The 24,970-nt window shown below is 37.1% G+C and overlaps 1 protein-coding gene across 5 annotated transcripts in view; it reads right to left on the bottom strand.

Annotated features, from left to right (window-relative positions):
- ANKRD17 (ankyrin repeat domain 17) overlaps window positions 1–24,970 on the bottom strand; it is a gene marked incomplete at its 5' end in the record, with an annotated part of 161,996 nt that overhangs the window by 15,816 nt on the left and 121,210 nt on the right. For all 5 annotated transcript variants that reach the window (XM_079712392.1, XM_079712393.1, XM_079712395.1 and 2 more), the window contains 6 exons: window positions 5,656–7,292; window positions 8,874–9,023; window positions 10,892–11,047; window positions 11,491–11,938; window positions 13,082–13,253; window positions 24,244–24,360. In XM_079712392.1, the coding sequence (XP_079568518.1) occupies window positions 5,656–7,292; window positions 8,874–9,023; window positions 10,892–11,047; window positions 11,491–11,938; window positions 13,082–13,253; window positions 24,244–24,360 (2,680 nt within the window). The remainder of the gene's footprint in view (window positions 1–5,655; window positions 7,293–8,873; window positions 9,024–10,891; window positions 11,048–11,490; window positions 11,939–13,081; window positions 13,254–24,243; window positions 24,361–24,970) is intronic.

Genomic DNA, 24,970 nt, shown 5'->3' with positions numbered 1-24,970 from the left:
TTAACTAAGTGGCCATGCTTTCCATAGATAAGAGAAGGACAATCTGTCACTGAGTGCCTCCTGATACAATGCAGTGTGAGATTCAAACATTACCTATCTGATGTTCCTGCTAGAAATGTTTAACCAGAATGTAACCACAGATTGAGAAAACGCGTGAATCTGAAATGCAGGACATTCTTCAGTACAACTGGACTCTTCAAAGGATTCAATGTCAAGAAGAACAAAAGAAGGTGGTGAGATGTTTTAGACTGTGGGAGATCAAAGAGACATAATAGCCAAAAGCAATGTGTGAATCTTGATTGGTTGGATCAAAAGGAGAGAAAAAAGAAACATACAGGCATAAAGGGTATATTTGGGATGATGGTACTACATATTGGGTGCTATTACTGAATTAATGTTAATTTCTAGGGTGTAGAAATAGTGGTATACCTGTAAAGGCAAACATGCCTATGTTGACCTGAATCTAATACTTCCCTCTGATAGATTCTTAAGTTAAACTTCATTGCTAATTTTGTCTCTAATCAACTGTACACCCCAAGACCTTACCTCCCGATGGAGCACGGCTTTTTTCCACAAAATAAGAATTTATTTCTTTTTTCTCTAAATCTTAATTTTAGTCTTTCTTAACACATTACCTAGATTTCACATTTTTTGAAAAGTGAAGTATTTTCACTAAATTCCAACTTTACAAAAATGAAATATAAAAGCATTTCCAATTAATCCCCAAAATATACAAACAGCTCATGCAGCTCAATATCAAAAAAACCCAAACAACCCAATCAAAAAATGGGCAGAAGATCTAAATAGACATTTCTTCAAAGAAGACATACAGATGGCTAAAATCACATGAAAAAACGCTCAACACCACTAATTATTAGAGAAATGCAAATCAAAACTACAATGTGGTATCACCTCATACCAGTCAGAATGGTCATCGTCAAAAAATCTACAAACAATAAATGCTAGAGAGGGTGTGGAGAAAAGGGAACCGGCCTGCGCTGTTGGTGGGAATGTAAATTGGTACAGCCACTATGGAGAACAGTATGGAGGTTCCTTAAAAAACTAAAAGCAGAGCTACCATATGATCCAGCAATCCCACTCCTGGGCATATATCCAGAGAAAACCGTAATTCGAAAAGATACACGCACCCCAATGTTCACTGCAGCACTGTTTACAATAGCCAGGATATGGAAGCAACCTAAGTGTCCATCAATGGAGGAATGGGCAAAGAAGATGTGGTACATAGATGCAATAGAATATTACTCAGCCATAAAAAAAGAACGAAATAATGCCATTTGCAGCAACATCAATGGACCTAGAGATTGTCATACTGAGTGAAGTCAGACAGAGAAAGACAAATATCATATATTGCTTATATGTGGAATCTAAAAAAAGAGTACAAATGAACTTATCTATGAAACAGAAATAGAGTTACAGATGTAGAGAACAAACTTACAGTTACCAGGGGGTAAGGGGCAGGGAGGGACAAATTGGGAGATTGGGATTGACATATACACACTACTAAACATAAAATAGATAACTAATAACAACCTACTGTACAGCACAAGGAACTCTACTCAATGCTCTGTTATGGCCTATATGGGAAAAGAATCCAAAAAAGAGTGGATATATGTATAACTGATTCACTTTGCTGTACACCTGAAACTAACACAACACTGTAAATCAACTACACTCCAATAAAAATTTTTAAAAAATAAAAAAATGAAAAAAATAAAAGCATTTCCAATGTACTAATTAGCATATGAAACTTTTACAACCAAATTATATTGATTCTATTTAGTATTAAGAAAGTGTTTTTGAAAGTACATGAAAATATTTCAATCAACCCCCAGCAAGGAAATATTTACTGACCATGTTCTTTACATTATATTTATGTGTTATAGAAATAGGTAAAAATAACAATCAGTTCCCATTCTATTTAGAAATTTTTAGTCCCAGAATGTCATCTCTTCAATAACACATAACAAGTTGGCAACCTTTCTGTAAAGGGCTAAATAATAAATATTTTTAGGCTGTCAGCAGAGCATGGAAGCAGCCATAACACAATATGTAAATGAATAGGCACAGATGTATTTCAATAAAACTTTTATTTATGAACACTGAAATTTGAATGCACTATTTTTATTTATTTATTTATTTATTTATTTATTTATGGCTGCATCGAGTCTTAGTTGTGGCATGCGGGCTTCTCTGTAGTTGTGGCGCACGGGCTCCAGAGTGCATGGGCTCTCTAGTTGCAGCACCAGGACTTAGTTGCTCCATGGCATGTGGGATCTTAGTTCCCCTGAACCCACATTCCCTGCACTGGAAGGTGGATTCTTAACCACTAGACAACCAGGGAAGTTCCAAATGTACTATTTTTTGTGCCACATATTATTCTTTTAAAAAATTTAAAAAAATTTTTTTAAATCTTACATAATTGTTATAACTCAATTAAAAAACCCCACAAATGTAAAATCAGGTAGTATGCCATACTTGGCACACGGACCATAGTTTGTCTATCTCTAGCATGAAATTATCTTTATTTTTATTTTATTATTGCTTTAATGGTAGACTTTTTAAAAACATCTTTATCAGAGTATAAGTGCTTTACAATGGTGTGTTAGTTTCTGCTTCATAACAAAGTGAATCAGCTATACATATACATATTTCCCCATATCTCTTTCCTCTTGCATCTCCCTCCCACCCTCCCTATCCCACCCCTCTAGGTGGTCACAAAGCACCGAGCTGATCTCCCTGTGCTATGCGGCTGCTTCCCACTAGCTATCTATTTTACATTTGGTAGTGTATATATGTCCATGCCACTCTCTCACTTAGTCCTAGCTTCCCCTTCCCCCTTCCCCGTGTCCCCAAGTCCATTCTCTACATCTATGTCTTTATTCCTGTCCTGCCCCTAGGTTCTACAGAACCATATTTTTTTTTCCAATTCTATATATACGTGCATACAGTATTTGATTTTATCATACAGTATTTGTTTTTCTCTTTCTAATTACTTCACTCTGTATGACAGACTCTGGGTCCATCCACCTCACTACAAATAACTCAATGAAATTATCCTTAATTATTTGAAATATTCATATTAAAACACAAAGCTTGGGCTTCCCTGGTGGCGCAGTGGTTGAGAGTCCGCCTGCCGATGCAGGGGACACGGGTTCATGCCCCAGTCTGGGAAGATCCCACATGCCGCGGAGCGGCTAGGCCCGTGAGCCATGGCCGCTGAGTCTGCGCTCCGCAACGGGAGAGGCCACAACAGTGAGAGGCCCGCGTACCGCAAAAAAAACAACCCCCCCCCAAAAAACACAAAGCTCAAAATGCAACTTGGTATCCTGGACACTGCAACAGAAAAAGAACATTATTGGAAAAGCTGTGGAATCTGAATAAAGTCTGTAGTCCAGTTAATTGTACTGTACCAATATTAATTTCTTAGTTTTAATAAATATATGGTGTTTATGTAAGAATGTTTAATTAGGGGAAATTGGGGTAATTATAGAAGAACTCTTCTATAAATCTAAAAATATTTTTTTTTTTTTTTTTTTTTTTTTTTTTTTTTTTGCGGTTAGGCGGGCCTCTCACTGTTGTGGCCTCTCCCCTTGCGGAGCACAGGCTCCGGAGCACAGGCTCAGTGGCCATGGCTCACGGGCCCAGCCGCTCCGCGGCATGTGGGATCCTCCCAGACCGGGGCACGAACCCGTGTCCCCTGCATCGGCAGGCGGACTCTCAACCACTGCGCCACCAGGGAAGCCCTCTAAAAATATTTGAAAGTAAAAAGTTAAAAAAGAAAAAGCAGTCACTCAAAACCAGATCTTTAGATCCTCTTTAGATATCAGCACTGCCTAACAGAACTTTTTATGTTAACAGATGTGTTCAATATCTGGGCTCTCCAATATTGCAGCTACCAGCCATTATGTGCTTATCACGGAAGCACTTGAAATATGACCAGCCTACAGCCACTGTGGAAAACAATATGGGGGATACTCAGAAAACTAAAAATAGAACTACCATATGATCCAGCAATTCCACTTCTGGAACTATATCCAAAAGAAACAAAAACACTAACTCGAAAAGATACCTACACTTCCATGTTCATAACAGCATTACTTACAATAGCTAAGACATGGAAACAACCTAAGTATCCATCCATGGATGAATGGATAAAGAAGCTGTGGTATATATACATATACGTATACATACCACACACAATGGGATATTATTTAGTCATAAAAAAAACACACCAAAAAACACGAGGAAATCCTGCCATTTCTGACAAAATGGATGGGCCGTGAGGGCATTATGCTAAGTAAAATAAGTCAGACAGAGAAAGACAAAAACTGTATGATCTCACTTATATGTGGAATCTCAAACAAACAAACTCAGAAAAAGAGATCAGATTTGTGGTTACTAGAGGTGGAGGTGGGGTGGGGGGGGAATTGGAGGAAGGTGGTCAAAAGGTACAAACTTCCAGTTACAAGATAAGTAAGTATTAGGGATGTAATGTGCAACATAGTAACGGTAGTTAACACTGCTGTATGATACATAGGAAAGCTGTTAAGAGAGACTAAATCCTAAGAGCTCTCATCACACCGAAAAATATTTTTTCCTTTTTCTTTTTTTAAAAAATTGTATCTATAGGAGATGATGAATGTTAACTAAATTTACTGCCGCAATTATCTCACAATGTATGTAAGTCAAACCATTATGCTCTACACCTTAAACTCATATACAGTGATGTACATCAATTACATCTCAACAAAACTGGGAAAAAATGGCCAGCTTGACTGAGATGAATTTTTAATTTTATTAAATTTAAATAGCACATATAGTTAGTGCCTACCCTTTTGAACTATGTAGCTCTATATTTTTCTCATTATTTTTAAAACAAAAAAGACAGTCGGAAGTGAAATCAAATTTTTAAAATCTTTGGTAATTATTTTTTATTTGAACTAAAAGCAAACTTTTGATGGCATTATCTTATTAAATTAAAATATGAGGGGTTTTCCTGGTGGCGCAGTGGTTGAGAGTCCGCCTGCTGATGCAAGGGATATGGGTTCGTGCCCCGGTCTGGGAAGATCCCACATGCCGCGGAGAGGCTGGGCCCGTGAGCCATGGCTGCTGAGCCTGCGCATCCAGAGCCTGCGCTCCGCAACGGGAGAGGCCACAACAGTGAGAGGCCCGCGTACCGCAAAAAAAAAAAAAAAAAAGAGACTTTATTTTTTATTTATAATTTTTTTAAAAATATTTATTTATTTATTTGGCTGCACCCAGTCTTAGTTGCGGCATGTGGGATTTATTTCCCTGACCAGGGATCGAACCCGGGCCCCCTGCATTGGGAATGCAGAGTCTTAGCCACTGGACTACCAGGGAAGTCCCCTTTTCTTTATTTTGAGAGAGAAAAATATACCTGATGAAGAAATTTATTTATAGTAAATTTAAGATAAAAACCCATTACAGCTTCTAAAAAGATTTAAAAAATAATGCCATACTAGACACAGTCAATACTCACAATAGCATTTGTATTAGTACTACAATCTGTCTATCTGACCAAGTCACAGAGTAAAAATATTAGAAAATAACTAAGAGTTTCAACATCATTTGTATAAACGAGCAGCTGCAGAATGTCAGAAAATACAAACTTACCTGAGGGACTTGGAGCAGGTCTCTGTAATGGTGGTCTAAAACCTGGAGCTTTGGAAGTATCAGACTGATGTAAAGGATCTGAATTTGGCAAATATGAGGATTTTCCTGATAGCATAGATTCTGGTGTTGACTGAGATGAAACAACAGATCCTCCCCAGAAGGCATGAGCAGAAGTAGGGCTATTTTCAAACAATGTGCTAAAGGGCCCAAATGGTAAGGGGGCACTGAAATTGGGAGCAATAGGCTTATTTGCTGGATGTACTGAATTTTGACAAGCACTTTGTGTACTTAAGGTCGAAGGTAGCTGGACAGAAGAGGGAACACTGTGAGGTCTTTTAATGTGATTGACACTGAGGACTGCAACAGATGAATTTTGCACAGGAGCTGGATTCTTGTGAGGGGCAGCTGTGCCATGAGAGGGTGGTCTAATAGCAGGGGGTTCCATTTTAGGCGGAGGCTGGGAGCATCCCATTTGTGTCTGAGGCATAGGGTAAGTCACTGGGGCAGTAGAAGGCACCGCCACTGGAGCAGAACTTGTTGTTACTAAAGGAGGAACAGTCATTCTAACTTCCGGGGGAGGAACCTGAGACTGCTGAAGAGGTGGTCTTGGCTCCTGAGAAACAGATCCCGGAGGTTGCTGCTGAGTAGAGTGAACTGATGAACTCCCAGAAGAACTGCTGCTGTTTGGAGGTCTACTGTTTGTTGTTTCTACTACTGGTGGACTACCTGCTTCCTGTTCAGAGGAAGATGCCCCTTTATTTGGAGATGCTGTTCCACAATCCAAAGGGCTGTTTCTAGAAACCCCTCCTGGCTGGGCTGGTGGTGATGGGGAAGATGGGGATGATACTGGGTAGTGTTCTTTGGCAGTAGGCATAGGATATGTGGCATTTGTGGGTGCAGTGCTGTTGTTACTTGCTGTGGTTGTGACTGTTGTTGTGGTGGCATTGGATGTCTTCACAACTGTGACAAAAAGCTGCCTTCTAACAGAAGGTGAACTTGGACTGCCATTTGTAGATGTACCAGGCACCGTTGAAGCTGATGAACTGGTTGTAGTTGTTGGACTTGAAGTTAAAGAACCTGCTGAATTCACCTGAGAACCACTGCTATTCTGATTGCTATGGCGAGGCACCATGTGAGGCTTAGGCGAGTTAGTAGCTCTGGCAGGGCTCAAAGGCCTGACAGGAAAAGGACCCCAAGTGGATTGAGCTGGTGGAAAAGTACCTCCAAAATGCGTCATGGGCAACCTTGGTGGACGGATCTGCTGGAAAGTCTGAGCAGCAAGCAAAGCATGTGCAAACTGTGGAGGAGGATATGCTAATGGAAGAGAAACTGGAAAACCAGGCCTCACATTATTCACTGGGTTCTTAATGGTTTTGTGAGTAGATGCAGAAGAAATTGCAGGCACAGTGAGTGCTGTGGCAGTTTGAGATGTTGATGACAGAGCTACAGTCGTCATTTTAATTCCCATTAAGGAACTGTTAGCAGCAGTGGTGGTAGGTGCTGATGACCCAATTTTGGAATTTGCTGAGGAGCTTTTCAAACGATTCTTTGGAATAAGTTCATCAATTTCTTTGTCTGGATCCTTGATCAGAGCATTGATCAACTGAGTTGCTTGTCTTGTTGATTCAGTGCCACCCCTATAAGTTGACAAAAAAAAAAAAAATTAGGTCCAATTTCCCCCTTTTAATATGTAAAGCCTAAATTAATTCGTGTATGTACACACATACAGAGAACAGATAAAAGTTAAGAAGCAATTTTCTGACTATTTTTGAGGTATTATGCAAACAAAGGAATAAACTTTCCTGACACACCACTATATTTTTCAAAGGAAAAGTAAATGACTTCTTTTACAAAAACTTTAATTTCATTATTGTTTCCTCAGACTAAGCAATCATCTTCCTACTGTGAAATACATTCTAGACAGAAAAACCACTGCACTTAAAATCCTATGTAGGGCTTCCCTGGTGGCGCAGTGGTTGAGAGTCCGCCTGCTGATGCAGGGGACACGGGTTCGTGCCCTGGTCCGGGAAGATTCCACATGCCACAGAGCGGCTGGTCCCGTGAGCCATGGCCGCTGAGCCTGCACATCCGGAGCCTGTGCTCCGCAACGGGAGAGGCCACAGCAGTGAGAGGCCCGCTTACCAAAAAAAATAAATAAATAAAATAAAATACTTTCAAAAAAAAAAAAAAATCCTATGTAATCCATATTGTTACCATGAAGTTAAACAGCTGATCAATATTAAAAGCAGTACAAATAAGCAAGAAAAATAATACCACTGAGTAAGAAAATAGTATTTTATTTTAAATCCTGGTAGCTAAGGTGACCCCATTTATATTTATTAGTGGTTTCTCTATTAGTAGAGTGATTATTATAACTCTTTTGGACAGATATCTCAAAATGAGAGAAGAATCCTGATAATTACAACAATGGCCATAAGGTCAAACCCCAGTCTTGGATGTTCAGGAAGATATTTGATTGGAAGGAAAGCCTTATGGAGACCTTAAGGGGGAAATTACTTATAAAGGGTATCTGCTTCCCCTCTTCTCTGGATAAGGCAAGTTGTGACTACACCTATCCCAGGGGAGGGAAAAACAAGATAGGAGAAGGGGATAAGTGCAAAACAGAGCTGGTTAATTGCCTCCTTCCTCTGAGACAGGCTAAAAAACTATCTGTTCCTCTATTACTGGGAAGGGCACCTGTCTCTCACAACCAAATTTATGATTTCTTAGAATATCACCTTTACTCTAAGGGTATTCAGGCACAGACATGTTCAAGTATTCAATTTAAAACAAATATCCACTTCAGATTTAAACCTATTACTGAGCTCATATTCTAAGGATACAATCTCAAATGCTAATTTAAGAGAAAGATGGAAAATTACAGATTACAATGTGTTAGAAACCCATTCCTTCTTAAAAAGAAGTTTTTAAGAATGTCATATTAAAAGTTTATATAAGGAAAAGATTATTCAAACCTTTGCCATACACACACAAAAGAAAAATTCTTTTAAAGCCCTTTGAAATACTTCACAAGAGCATATAAATAAGAAAAAAAAACTGTAAAGGTTATCTTAAACATGAATCAAATTCCCATTTAACAAAATATGCTATTAAATACAAATTTCCATTGAAAACTCAAATGCTTATATATATATTGATAATTAAGCTCTAGTGCAATAAAATACAAAAGAAAAAAACTGTAAGAGACAAAATTTTGCCTTATAGTTATTATCCGGTCTCCTGTCTTGTCTTTCTGCTTATCAATATCTATGTGTGCACCAGTGAACTCCCGAATAGCATTAATATTACAGCCTCCTCTTCCAATCACTCTTGATATCACAGTTGATGGAACAGACACTTTCTTTGACCTGTTTAACAGTTGCAAAAATAAATTAAGATAAATCATAAGCATCAGTGGTTGTAATTGAAATAAGATTACTAAAATGTTTCTGTAAATGCAGAATATTGTCGAATAAGCCTCTGCTACCTACTCTCACTCTAAGTGATAAAAGGCAACTAAGAGCCACAGAAAAAAGAGAAAGAGAGAGAGAGAGAGTGAGCTTTACCACAGCTTCTCATCTCATTACCAAAAACTGTTTGCTTTTTTGACTTTCGTCCTTCATTAATATCTGTGACACACATACATGTAGATATACACTGTGATAATGCAAATATTAATGGCAAATAAAACAGACAGGGGTTCCTGCCCACATATACTGACTATGTAGAAACCAAATAAGAAAACTACAACACGATGTTGTAAGTGCTCTAATAGGGTATCATAAAGACACATTGGTTAGGGCATCTAATCTACCCCAAGGAGTCAAGAAAGGCTTTTTGTGAACCTTTGGGTGTTTGACTCATATTCTTGTTTTTATTCCCTAATATATAACTGAAAGGATGATACTAAAAATTCATTGTTGCCCTGCATTCTTCTAGAGGCATTAAAATGATTATCCACAAATATGGAAACTTGCTAAGGGGTGTTTAGTTGTGTGAGGAAAGAGAAAAGCCTGCTGGAATTCCAAAAAAGCAAAACCCACCTAACACCTACAAAATTACATTACAATTTTAAACACTCAGATTCAGGAAAGGTAGATATAAATTTCTGACAAGTCTAAATTAAAGAATACTTCTAAAAGAAAAACAGCATAACTCTCAATTAAAAGAAGGAGCCAACTGTGCTTCAATGAATAAGTAAATTATTTATTTAGAATAGATTAAATATGAAATTATACATTATTTTTTTAAATGGTAAGGTATGATCCCTGCCCTTTTGTATACATAACTAAGTTACTTGATAATTCCTTTTTCCCTAAAGGACATAATAATCAGTCAGTGATCATTATTTTAAGTTAGTTAAGAATTTGCTTGCATACTACAATATAAAATACATGCAGGAAAACTGAATTCTCTTACTTTTGTACAGAGAGTATTCTGATGTTGTGATTTCAGTTAGTTCAAAAGAATGTGTGTGAGACAGAGAAAGAGATAAAGATAGAGATGGGGGTTGAGGGGAAGTGTTGGCCCAAAATAAGATGAAAAATGTACAGTACATCTTGAGATTAACAGTAATAAGCTTGGTTCACTACAGATTTTGTTTTAAAACAATCAAAAGTTTAATTTTTTGATGGAATTCTGGAGAGTTCCTTAAAATAGGTTATCAAAGATTTATAATGGATCACATCCTTTCTAGGTCTGTGGTATCTTACCACCTTTTAGTTTCTGGGATGTTGTTTTACTTTTTAATACATATTATTTAAAAATTCCAAGCAAAATATTTTAGTCCTAAAACCCGTGAAATAAAGGTATCCTATGATTTGAAGACAAGAATAGCTTAAAACCAATACTTAATTCATTCTCCAAATATTTACAAGTATGTAGTAGACACTACATATTGGGCTCTGAGGTTACAAAGCTGAACAAGACAATCTATCACCTTAAATAAATTAGCTCACTACCAAATACCAATACCTATGCGGGTCAAGCAGACACCACAATGATCTAACTTTTTATGTAAAATTTCTTAATTTTAAAAGTGTTAACATACACTTTTTTTTTCCCATCTAAAATATAGTATAGGTTGTCTCTGTTGGCCAGATGCAGCCTTGGGCCACCAGTTTGTTTGCAACCTCTGGAAGAGTTAGGGGAATTTAACTGTAAGGTAAACTATGCTTCATTGTGAAATAGAGCACATATAAAAATGAGAAAAACAATCAAAGAAATAATCAGTCACCTTCTTACAACTTCTTTCCATCCTTCTTCCCTCTTTTGTCCACGCTTAGGACTTGCTACTGTTAATTTCCCATTTGGAGAGGAAAGGGGAGATGGACCAGATTTTGTGCAAGTGGAGAGAGAATTACTGGTCACTTCACTGATAGTCTCTGACAATCTTTAACAGGGAGGAAAAACACATTAAATACAGAAGAGATGTAGAATTTTTAATGATAAAGGCAATCTACTACATGATTTTATTCTTTATTTTAAGGATACTATGATGAATAAATGAGAAATTTATTTTTCACTTTTTAATACTTAGCATAATATGAAGGGCCAATTTTAAGAAGATATTATCTAGAGGTCAAATTTAGCAGAACTGAAATACAATAATAATCCCTGAGAAACCATAATCAATACTTTTCATGGGTTAAGTTTAACAACCAAAATGAAGAAATTACACAGTAATTCTTTAATTCAAATGAAATCATGCCTTCTTTAGAACAAAGACAAACCCTTATTTTGTCAGTTGTTCATCTACCTGCTTTACTAAAAAATTCAGCAACAAAGTGTTTCATAATGATACTATAAATCATGAAAATGAAAATCGGAACTAACTTTATTGAAGCTTTGCCAGAAACAGATTTTCTCTCCTCCTTTGGAAATGTAACCAGAACTGATGGCTGCTTCTTGCTGGTCACAGTGGTGGTGACCATAGCAGGTGAATGATTGTCACTCTTTCGGCTGCTGTTGCTGTTACTACTTTCATCACTGCAACTGGAAATTCTCATGTTATCACTGTCTCCACTCTCGCTGGTACTGCTGCTCTTGGACTCTCCATTCACCTTCTCTGGCTGACTGTATGAGATTGGTAGTGGATCATCAAATATAATTTGAACATTTTCTGGAGTAATTTTATTTTTCCTGTTTTTCCTCTTTGAACTGGTTGTAGTTATGGTATTGTTTCTTTTACCATGGGAACCTGCCAAAGTGGTCCAGGTTGCAGATATACCTATGGTAGTAGTGGTTGTGGCACTTGGAGGCTCTGTCAAGACTTCAGGCTCATCTGTAGAAGTAGCAATACTGAATTAGCAAGTTCTAGCATTCTTGGCATATATTTAGCTTTAAGCACTCGACAAAAATAAACGCTGAATTTACTTTACTACTACTATTAGATACAAAGTTATCAGTCATTCCAGCATTCACTGGTAATGAGATGGATATGGTTGATCTATTCTCTCTGTGCCTAAGTTCTAAACAACACATAGTAGGCAGCTACAAAAAATATTTCGGGGACACTTTGGGAAATATGAATATGTACCGTATATTACATATTATTACAAAATTATTAAATTTCTTAAGTGTAATAATGTTATTGTGGTTATGTAAAATAATGTTCTTTTTCTGGGAAACACTGCTCAAGTATTTAGGGGTAATTTCGTATGATGTGTACAACATATATAAGACTATTCAAAAAAAGAGAAAGGAAAAAAGATAAACATATGTGCCAAAATGTTATATGAATCTAGGTGACTTACACGTGTTCATTACACTAATCCTTAAACTTTTCTGTAGTTTGAAATTTTTCAAAATAAAAGGCTGGAGGAGGGGGAAATTAACACACACACACAGCATAAATATTTGGTGGTTTAATGACAATGGTTCTTTCCAACAATATCCTCATCTCAAATAATTTTTTAGTTAGAACCTAGTTAAAAATAATTCCCTCATTTAAGAAAAATCTGAATATGGTCTTGACTGTAGATGAAATTATGGAATTACTGTTAATTTTTTAAGGTATTATAAATGGTGTTGCAATTATGTAAGCAAATGTCATTCCTTGGATGTGTGCTGATATTTTATAGGTGCAATGTCAGATGTCTGCAATTTACTTTCAGACGGCTTAGGAAAAAACTATGTATGTATATTTAGAGAAAAAGATAAAGCAAATATAGTAAAATGTTTATTTTTAAATTAGGTGAAGGGTATTTCATGTGTTTGTTTCATTATTCTTTCAACTTGTGTGTAGGTTTGAAATTCTTTATAATAAAAAGCTGGGAAGAAGTCAATAAGTGAAAATAGCATATAAATACTTTAGGCCTTAATAACGTAGAGATCTTTTTTCACCTGAAATTACTGATATTTAAGGAAATATAATTTTGAGTAGAATGTATTACATGAAACAAATTAGATGTTTTAGAGAAAATACCTTCAACTTTATGCTTTTCTTTTTCTTGAGCAGCTTGGAGTTCAAAGTTTTCTTTATTTTTGGCTTCAATTTCTTCTAGTTTTCTTCTTTGTTCTTCTTTTTTCTTTCTTCTCTTCTCCTTTCTCTTTTCTCTTTTTGCAGCCAAAGCCAGCCTCCGGCTTTCTTCCCTTAACTGTTAAAGAATCAATAAAACAGAATTATAACACTGGAATTTACCTTGGAAAAAAGTTGTCACATAATGTCAGTTTTTTTTTGTTTTTTTTTTGTGGTACGCGGGCCTCTCACTGCTGTGGCCTCTCCTGTTGTGGAGCACAGGGTCCGGACGCGCAGGCTCAGCAGGCATGGCTCACGGGCCCAGCCGCTCCACGGCACGTGGGATCTTCCCAGACCAGGGCACAAACCCATGTCCCCTGCATCGACAGGTGGACTCTCAACCACTGCGCCACTAGGGAAGCCCACATAATGTCATTTTATCATTAAGGGTACTGGGATACCATACAATTCAAAGTCATCTTAGTTCAATTCATTGTTTGATCAAGATCATACTCAAATCACTGTAAAGAGAAAATAATATTTTTAAATGTCAAGATCAAATTAATGATAAAAGACAACCTAATTTCAAAATGGATGAATGATAAAGATATACATAACTTCATAATCACTATGGAAATATAAATTAAAATAACAAGCTACCATGTTTTCTTCATTAATTTGGGAAAATTAAAAAAGATATCAGCTAGCAAAAGTTTGGGAAAATGAATTCTTCCCTACACTGCTGTCAGTATAAACATTAACATTTTTAGAAAGGTAATTTGAAAGCCTCCTGTGAAAATTACAAAGTGCTTATCCTAAGAATATATTCTATAAAATGACTACCTCTAGTTGAAAAATATAGGCTCAATACTTTCCATTGCAAAGTTGATTACAATAGTAGTAAATGGGAGCTAGGTAAATCCATGGGGTGGGGAGAAGTTAACAACAGTATACATTCACAGAATACTAAGCAGCCATTAAGAGTTATAAATGTACACCTGGGAAAATGCTCACAATTTACATCTGCTAGGGAAAAAAAGGCAAAGTGCAAACCAATGATCTCATTTATGGGGTGGCGGTGCTTTATGTGAATCTATCGAGGATACAAATCAAAGGCTTACTAGTGATTACCTCTAGAGCATGGGTTTGGACAAGAAGTACCAGAAAGATGGTGACTTTCAATTTTACTTTATATAACTGTACACTGTTTCTATTTGTTAAACTGGATACATATTACTTTCACAGTCAAAAAAACTAGGAATAAGTTTTAAAGTCCAATAACATCTCTTAATAAGCTACTTTAACTATTAAATTCTCCTCTTTGGCTCATAAAATGGTAAAATCATCTACAAACTCTTTTGTTTGCGTGTTCTCTAAATGACATTTTCAAAGTACACATTCCTTGATATAATCTAGCTTTCTATATATTTTATGTGTATTTTAAATATGTGTCAAAACAATGATACTCAGTTTATGGAAAATGTCACAATATCTTAACTACTGAAAGCAGCCCTTAAAGACAAACTTATAAGCCAAATCAGACTTACTTTTTTTGAGAAAAAGTCTGACTTTTTAAGTCTCTAGCTTTTGCTAGACACTCCTCCTCCCTTTTGAAATAATCCTTGTTGGGTGCCTAAAAGGTTTTGCCCACCTTGGAAGTTTTCACACCCTGGGGCAATGCACCATAATTACATTCACTTGGGTAAGAGATATGACTTTTGTTTCTGAAAAGGTAAATAATTAAGGAGAATCTATAGAACACCAGATAACTTTCTCAAGCAGATGGATTTCAGGAAAGAACACAAATGGAAACTGGAGATATAAAAATTGTCTGCATAGTACCTACCCCCCAGAAATTTTTGCTGGTCTTCCAGAAGTACCCAAGTTTCCTCTGAAGACCAGTAAAGGAGGAGCTTTTGACCTTTCCAAAGGACTGAGAAGAAAACAGTAATTGGTGACCTTCACACCCTAGTTCACTACAAGGAAGGAGTACTATCTGATTGGTGAGCTTGAAAGAAGGAACTGAGCGTGTATGACTCAGCTCATTCAGCCTTGCTTTAATGTAGCTAAGCTGCCTGTCCTCAGGAACAGTATACTTTCAACATCTTTGCCTGAGCTCCAGTGAGGGAGGCCTGGGGTTGATCTGTTTTGCTGACTTTCACGAAATAAATAGCTAAGTGTAAAGGGAAGAGGAGTAGAAAGGGGGGTGAAGGGTGTGCCAGAGAAACATTTTCAAAGCAACTGTGGCTACAGATAGATACTAAGCCTCTCCAATTTAGAATCAGGAATAATAAAACTGATATTTCATCTATATCACATCTGTATGGAAAAAAAGCCTTGAGAAAGGTACAGGAAATAGCTTTGGGGGGATAAAAATAACAAGTGAGGTTTAAGACTTTTGGCTCGGCCAGATGAATTATTAATTTTGCTTGATTTTTAAAATGTGTCCAGTGGTAAGAAGTAATTGTGATTGGTATTCAAGGGGGGGGGGGAATAACTTTTAAAAATAGAAAAACTAGGGCTTCCCTGGTGGCGCAGTGGTTGAGAGTCCTCCTGCCGATGCAGGGGACACAGGTTCGAGCTCCGGTCCGGGAAGATCCCACATGCCGCGGAGCGGCTGGGCCCGTGAGCCATGGCCACTGAGACTGCGTGTCCGGAGCCTGTGCTCCGCAACGGGAGAGGCCACAACAGTGAGAGGCCCACGTACCACAAAAAAAAAAAAAAAAAAAAGGAAGACCAAATGAGACTTTTAGAAAGACATATATCAGGCAGAAGAAGACAATCAGGAGAAAGCAGCTTCAATGGGAGAAGAGTTTCATAAAGGAAGGCAAATCAACATTGGTAAGTATCACAAAGTATCAGTAAGGACACAAGTATGAGATGTCTAATCTTATTCTGGATTTGGCAATAAGATGCCATTGGTGACCTCTGCCATAGTTAGTTCACTGAATTAGTGGAGAAGTAAGCAAATGGTCCTGGATGGAGAATTACAAAGAAAAGTAAAAAAAAAAAAAAAAAAAAAGAAAAGTAGGGTCAACAAGACATAGATTATTCCCTTAAAATATTTAGATAAGGAAACAAAATACTAAATTTGAGGTAAGGTTTCATTAGGATAGTTAACTTCATGAAGTTGGAGAAAGAGGGTAGGAGTTAATGAAACAGCAGGCACTAAAGTATGGGAGAGGTGGTAATAACTGATACAAGATCTGAAGGAGAAAAGATGAAAACAGAGTATTTAAACCGTGAGGCTCGAGTAAGTCTGGAGGTGCAGGTAAACAGGGTTAGAAATTCAGCCTACATTCTATATTTTCTCACAAGGCACATGCCCTAGACCTCATTTCACTTACTGGGGAACTGCTACATGTTTGTGAGCATATGTGGGGGAGGGTAGAGGTTTTTAAGAAAAAGAGTCAAATTGCAGAATAAATAACCTCATTGTGGAAAAGGAAAGAAAGGGCACTAGTCCAACTGATTTTTTCTTTTGGCTGCAGGATCTTAGTTCCCCAACCCAGGCCCCAGCAGTAGTGAAAACACTGAGTCCTAATCACTGGACTGCCAGGGAATTCCCTAACTGGTGATTTCTAATTATAGAATCAGGAAACAAATTGATGTTTGAGAGTTAAGCTTTTTAAGATGAGAATTTAAGGATTTAGGGGAAGGCAGTCCAGACTAAAGAAATACCATGTGCAAATCTGTTTTCTTCTTTTTTTGGCCGCACCTCGAGCCACGTGGGATCTTAGCTCCCTGACCAGAGATAGAACCCACACCCCCTGCACTGGAAGCGCGGAGTCTTAACCACTGGACCGCCAGGGAAGTCCCCCATGTGCATATTTGGATACAGTTATGTGAATGAGATATGTGAGGAGTAGAAAACCATAGTGAGTGATGAGCCTAGAGAAGACAGGAAGAGCCAAATGTTTGAAATTTCCCATGCAGACAATGAAGACTGAAAGATTTCGAGTAAGGAGTAAAGGCAATCTTATCTGTGTATCAGAAACTATGGGAACTGGAAAAGTTACATTGGAATAAAGAAGGATTAAACTGAAGGCAAAAGATGACAGAGGCAAAGGTATTTATTTATAGACAGACTGTTAAGAAGCCTACTGCAATACTTCAGGTGAGAAGTGATAATTTAGGAGAGGATGGAACAGAAGACATAAAGAGACTGCCAAAGCTCAATTAAAGGTGATGATGATGATACTGATACCATTAATATTTAGGGGGTTAATATGTGCCAGATACTGGATTAAGTTAATTTACTACACTAACTTATTTGATGGATATAGAGAATGCGGAGCAAAGATAATTGAGAATCTGAAAACGACATCAAGATTTCAATTATTTCTGAATAATCAGTAGTGGTATCAATAACAGAAAAAGAGATCAAGGAGTACAGGGGAAGGGAAGGGCAGGATCCAGCGAAAATTTTTTGATAACTATGTACTAAGCATGGTTCTAGTCTCTTAGGACTAAGCAGCAGACAAAATATCCCTGCCCTCATGAAGCTTACATTTAGTTGCTGGGGGAGGCACACAGATAGCAAACATAATACATTATATAGTTTTTAAAAAATGTGTTAAGTACAATGTAAAACAGGAATACTGGAGCAGAGGAAGAGAAGTGTGTATATGGGGACATATAGGGGAACATGAAGGTGAAGTTGAAGTAAACACTTAAAAGATTTGAAGTATAGCAGGCAAAGAGAACAGTCAGTATATAAGCTGTATGTTCAAGTAGGCCTGGAATGTTTAAGTAGGTCAGTCTGGTTGAGAATAATAGAAAATGACTTTCAGAGAGCATATCGGGAGACTTCATCACCTAAGGTCCCACGGGGCATTTTAAAGACTTTTAATCTTTTACTCTGAGCGAAATGGCACTGTAGGGTTTTGAGCAAAAGAGTGATTTGATTTAACTGATATAGAGGATCACTCTAAGTGTTAAATAGAGAACAGACTGCAGAGCAATGATGGAATCAGGGAGACCAGTTAAATGACTACTGTGGAAATACAGGTAAAAGATGATATTAATGACTTGAATCAGGGTGAGAAGTGATAAATAGTGACTAGGATCCTAGATATAGTTCTAAGGCAAAGGTAACTAGATTTTCCAACACAATGGAGGACAGAGAGAAATCAAGCATGATATCAATATCTTTAGCTGAGCAATTACAAGACAGAGTTGTGGGTTTGGAGTGGGCAAAGATCAGAAGTTCACATTTGAACATAAGTATGAGATGTCTAATTAGGTATCCAAAAGGACATGCTGAGTAGCTAGCTAGATATAAGAGACTGGAATGTAGGGAAGAGGTCTGGGCTAAAGATATAAATTTGGGATCAGCTAGTATATATTTAAAGGTAAGAAGCAGGATGAGATGACCAGTGGATAAAGAAGATCATGTAATAAGCTAAATGACTTGCCAACTAAGAGGAGAGAAGAGGAGGAACTAGAGATACAGAAGGAACATTCAGAAAGGTAAGAGAAAAACCAAGAGTGTGTAGTGTAATGGAGGCCAAATAAATAGAGTACGTCAGGTGTTATTAGGCTTAGTAAGATAAGGATAGAGAAGTAATCACTGGATTTAGCTAGTGAGAGTCCCCAAAGACCGTAAAGGCATAGCTTTGGTGGAGCTGTAGGAGTGAGAGCCTGGTAGGAGTAGATTCAAGACAAAAAAGAATTGGAATACCCAAAATAGACAAGTTTTGCTGCAAATGGGAGCAGAAATGGACTTGTAGCTGAAAATGGGGGAGGGGGGGCAGGGAGGTGCGTGTTGGAAAAATCAAAAGTTTTTTTTAAGATTGGACAAAGAAGCTTATATGATGATGAGGATGATCCAGGAGAGGGGGGAAAATGATATAGAAGAAAAGAAAACTGACACAACAATGTTTTTGAGTAAGGGATGGCAGACAGAAAATATGATGTAGTTCACAAATGGAGGGATTGGTTACAACAAGTTTATCTAGTAATTGGTAGGAAATATATGGGTACAGGGCTTGGTGGGTTGGGAAGATGGGGTAGGGGAAGTCTCTGGCAGTCTTCTTCTGGTGCTTCAGTTTTCTTACTGAAGTAGCATGCAAGGTCATCAACTGAGGTTGAAGAAGAGGATGTACCAGAAGTCACAGGATAAAGGAGAAAGAAATAATGGTCTAGAAGAGTGGGAGAATAAATTAAACTAGGGAAATATATACTATGACTACTGGGCAGCATTAAAGGGTTCACTGTCACACATTTAAAGTAAAATTAGTCATCAAGGTTGAATGCTTTTTTTCCTTAGACACCTTTAATTACTAGGTTTCAGTTAAGAATAAGGAGAAAGAAAAGAGTAAGGCCAGTGAAGGGTGGTACGATAAATGGATCCTACAATTTATTGGTAGACAGAATGTTTTTAGGATTGCTGGAGGTAGAATTCTAGAGGGAGTAAAGCTGAAAAGACAAGAGGTGATAATCAGAGAATGAAATGTATGAAACTGAGATTGTGAGGTGGGCATATTAATAGCTTCAGTGGTGGCAAAAAACCCAACTGAAAACATCTATTAGGAATATTTTAAAAATATACCGTACATAGCTCCCTAAAAGATTATGAAAGTTTACAAAGAGAAAAAACAATAAGTGATAAAGTAGAGGGGTAAAACATTAAAAATGCAGACCAATAATACCCACTATGGAATCTAACAGCCCCAAACATAACCTAGTTGTTAATGTCCTAAGAGAACAAGCAATTAACTGCCAGAGTATTCCACAGTTAGACCAGATGAACTGCTCTAGAGCATGGACTCTTCCACATAGTGTTTGCTGCATAAGGATAAGGGAATCTCATAAATATAATGAGCAGTATTCTCAGCAGCAAGTTTTACAAACCTATTAACCAACATTTTCAAATTAGAAAGGTTGATCAAAGGAGCATTTTTTTTTTTTCTTTTTGCGTTACGCGGGCCTCTCACTGTTGTGGCCTCTCCTGTTGTGGAGCACAGGCTCCAGACGCGCAGGCTCAGTGGCCATGGCCCACGGGCCTAGCTGCTCTGCGGCATGTGGGATCTTCCCAGACCAGGGCACGAACCCGTGTCCCCTGCATCGGCAGGCGGACTCTCAACCACTGCGCCACCAGGGAAGCCCCCAAAGGAGCATTTTTACACAAGCAGTAAGTTACCCATGCAGAACATCCAAGTTAAACCAGACAAGACCACTCCAATGATATTTCTAAATCAGAAATGGTGGAGCCAGAACGTACTGAGCCTCAAAAGGCAAAACGGTGTATTTTTCCAGATGTAAATCATACATAAAAAATAGTGAACCAAAGCCTAACACATCTCAATCTGATAATTTTTCAAATAGAAATAGAAAGGGGCTGGAGTTCAGGAAAGAACAGTCTCGTCCACAGTCTAGAATTCTATCTATGTACCATCCCCATTCAAAACTGTTTATAAAGTATCAGTGCATGCAGAAGAATTTGCATCTAATTAATTTTTGATTAATAATTAATACTGGAAAATAGGGCTTCCCTGGTGGCACAGTGGTTGAGAGTCTGCCTGCTGATGCAGGGGACACGGGTTCGTGCTCTGGTCTGGGAGGATCCCACATGCCGTGGAGCAGCTGGACCCATGAGCTATGGCCACTGAGCCTGCGCGTCCGGAGCCTGTGCTCTGCAACGGGAGAGGCCACAACAGTGAGAGGCCCGCGTACTGCAAAAAACAAACAAACAAACAAACAAAACTGGGAAAATATGCAATGACATTGAAAGAAATTCCTTTTGAATTGCTTTAAATCTGAGGGTCTGAAAGCATGAACATCTAGGTTAAGAAAGACTGGCAAGAATTCAAGGAAAAAAAACACTTACGTACTGCTGATGATAGTAGGAAAATATTCTGAAAGTATCAAATTTAAAATATACTGACCCAAGTGAAGAAACTTAATCCATAAAAATAAAAGCACCAAAATATAAAGAAACATGTATAATGATGTTTATTGCAACATTATTTGTAGTGACAAAACTGGAAACAAACCTACCATGGAATATACTATGCAGTTATAAATCACTATCAGTTGACAATATTCTTCACTTATTGAGAGAGGGAAAAGCAAGTATTAGAGTAATATGTTCACATGATTCTAATTTTTAAAAAGTACAGTTTTCATATACATGGATATTTATTTGTTCAATAAATGTTTACTAACATGCTAAGCACCATTTTGTAGTTCATACAATCTAGTGGTAGAGAGAGACAAACAAGATAACTAAGTAAAATACAGTATTTAGAATATTAGAACATGAAAATAAAGAAGGGAAGAAGAGTAGGAAGAATGTGAAAGGGAGACTAAAATATGAGGCAAGTGAAGTGACATTCAAGGCAGAAGGCACAGCAAGAGCAAAAAGGATGGTCATTATGGAAAGAGCAAAGTGACCAAGAGAAAGTAGTAAAGTAACATCAGACAGGTGTAAGAAGTGGTGTGAGTGGGCAGAACATGTAAGGTCTTAAAAGGTTTTAAAGGTCAGAAGTGAGGACTTTTAGTTAATTACCATACCAGGTTTTGAACTTTAGTTACCTTACAATGATGGCGTATGCTTTTCTTTTAGTTATCTTTGCATAGTTCACAGTTTAAACTGAACACATTATTGTAATAAAGAAAAAAGAAAATAAATCATTGAAGTTGATTGAGAATAGACATGCACAATAGGACATTCCTAAAAGCTGCTTCTTGACTTTGTGATCCACAGGCATGCAGTAAATCTCTAAATGTATTTCATGTAACGTATAAACAAAGGTATGAAACAATTAAAGATTTTATTTAAAAACAGATATCTATGTCTCAGCTATAGAAAGGATGCCTTCTAAGATTCATAAAAAAGCAAAAAGATACAATATTATGAAATAACTTACTTAGCGATTCTAACATCTAAAAATGAGAGAGTATGCAAAAACAGGATATTATAATATTATAAGGAGAAAGCACTAAAAGGTAGGTTGACTTCAATTAAGGGAGGAGAGGAAAGCAGGGAATTTAGAATAAAAAAGGTGGATTTAAATTTTAGTCTAGCTTCGGCAAGTTACTTAACTTCCCATAGATTCAGTTTCTCCATCTGTAATATGAGGGTAATAATATTTCTTACAGAGAAGACTCAAATGATACATATTCTGTCATACAACTTGGCCCTATTATATTGCCTGGTATTTAGTGAACATTAAATAAATATTTGATGAAACTGAATATTAAAAATAGGTAAAGTAATAGTTACAATAATTATAACCATATCTGTTCTCAATGTGTTCATATTCAATTAAAACTTCAAAGAGGCCAAAAAAGCTAATTTTCATTTGATCAGAATCTAAACTAGAAAGTTTTTAAAATGAAGAACCTCTGGGGCTTCCCTGGTGGCGCAGTGGTTGAGAGTCCGCCTGCCGATGCAGGCAACACGGGTTCGTGCCCCGGTCCAGGAAGATCCCACGTGCCGTGGAGTGGCTGGGCCCGTGAGCCATGGCCACTGAGCCTGCACGTCCGGAGCCTGTGCTCCACAACAGGAGAGGCCACAACAGTGAGAGGCCCACATACCACAAAAAAAAAAAAAAGAACTCTGATTTTAAATATATTTTTCAGAAAATAATAGTGTATTTTCACATTGACTTTAGAACAAAATGTTTAAAATAATTCATACTTTCTTTATGTGAGATGAAATATATAGCTTAACAAAGTCAGTAAGTCTAATTAAAAAGAATGGACCTGACTCAAATGAAAAATGTTATATATACAATTGACCTGTGAACAACACTGTGCAGGCCCACTTTATGCGGATTCTTTAAAATGAATAAGTATTACAGTACTACATAATCTGTGGTTGGTTGAAATCCATGGACTTGAAACTGCAGATATGGAGGGCCCAAGTGTAAAGTTACACATTGCTTTTCAACTGCATGGGGGGGGTTCCCCAGCCCCTACTATCACTGCATATCCTTAAAATCTAAAAAGTATATGTTAAATTTCATAGCATTTTTAACCTTTTTTAAAAAGATGAAATATGGCGGAATATATATTCCATAATATTCAATACCAACCAATTCTTTTCCTACTATTACATTCTAGACTACAGTTATTGATAGGAACAGAGAGTAAAGAAGCAGCTATGGGACTGCCCGAACTGTACATTGTTTGGAGTGTTTTACTCCCCATGGGAATAAATGGGAATGATACTGTAGTGTGCCTGAAAGAGAAAAATACAAGAGAAATCATCCATTTAAAAAGGTACGCATTAAGGGGCAGGAAAGGAATAAAGACGCAGACGTAGAGAATGGACTTGAGGACCCAGGGAGGGGAAAAGGTAAGCTGGGACAAAGTGGGAGAGTGGCATGGACTTATATATACTAACAAATGTAAAATAGCTAGCTAGTGGGAAGCAGCCGCATAGCACAGGGAGATCAGCTCCATTGCTTTGTGACCACCTAGAGGGGTGGGTGGGATAGGGAGGGTGGGAGGGAGACGCAAGAGGGAGGAGATATGGGGATATATGTATATGTATAGCTGATTCACTTTGTTATAAACACACTATTATATAACACACTATTGTAAAGCATATAAACACACTATTGTAAAGCAATTATACTCTAATAAAGATGTTAAAAAATAATAGATATATAATAAAGTTCATGCATTTAAATTGTACAATTTTATAAAAATAAAATAAAAAGGTACGCATTAAACATTCCATCAGCTGGTCGTATTTCACTAGTTGGTCATGGCTTGGTAGTGTATGCCTTTGTAGTGTATTTGGTACTTCTGATAAATCCGTTGGCAACAAATTACAAGGTCTAGGATCAATGAAGTACAGAGTTGGATGGGGATTAAGAGAACATTAGTTGAGATAATTGAGCGTTAGAGGCTAGGTTCCCTGACTTGCAGATCAATGCAATTCCTACAATAACATTTTGTTAGTTCGATTATAAAGAAAACTATTTTAACGATATAATGATGTTTAAAATACTCATAATCCTCTCCACTATTTGAGCCAAACTTGGAGAGAAAAAGCACGTACATAATTTAAAGCAAAACCAAACCAAAACAAAAAACCAAAGATTACAAATTAGGAGGAAGAGAAGCTGAAAGGAAAAAAGTAGGTATTTTTCATATGTAAAGGTTACCGTTACCTTTTCCAAGTCTAACTCCTCTAATAAAATGCTGGCATTTTTGTTTGCCTCAGCAGCCTGTCTATCTTTGGCTTGTACTATCGACTCCATACAAAGGTGGCACTTCTTCAGCATCTCCTAAAATGAAAAATGAAGATGTTTCCAGACTCAAAAAATTAACATTTAGAGAGATTCCTAAAAACGTGAAAATATTAATTAAGGTATTGGAATGAACATAAGCAATAAAGATCAGTAGTAGGGCAAAAAAAGAGTGCAAATAAAAACATAATTTAAATGGTATATTTTTAAAAATACATAAGCAAAGAGCCTCTATTGTTCTTCAAAATAATATCCATTTGACTGGTACTAAAATTATTTACTCCTGTAATTTAAATATGAGAAATCATACTGCAAATAGAGCTGCAATAATCTGTCAGCTAGTTAACAGGCTAAAGGAAAAGGTCAATGTCAACAAAAGAAAATGGGTTTAAAACAATTTAAAATACTTATTTGGCAAGAACTGTTCTCAAATATTTAAGCTTTGTTGCTATAACTTCTTGTGCTAGAATCATTCATAAAAAGCATGTATTTATAGACTTATGTCAGTGATTTCATTTTTAGAACATACACTTTTTGACAGGAAAGGGATATTTCCCTATTAAGACAAAAGCTTTATTTTTAATCTCTGCCCCCCTTCCATAAGGGGTATCCAGGAACATTAATTGTCATAAATGAATCTAGAGGCAGG

Source organism: Hyperoodon ampullatus (genome assembly GCF_949752795.1).
Source record: "Hyperoodon ampullatus genome assembly, chromosome: 1".
In the NCBI taxonomy this organism is placed as follows: Eukaryota; Metazoa; Chordata; class Mammalia; order Artiodactyla; family Ziphiidae; genus Hyperoodon; species Hyperoodon ampullatus.
This window is presented reverse-complemented; position numbering and strand designations above follow the sequence as displayed.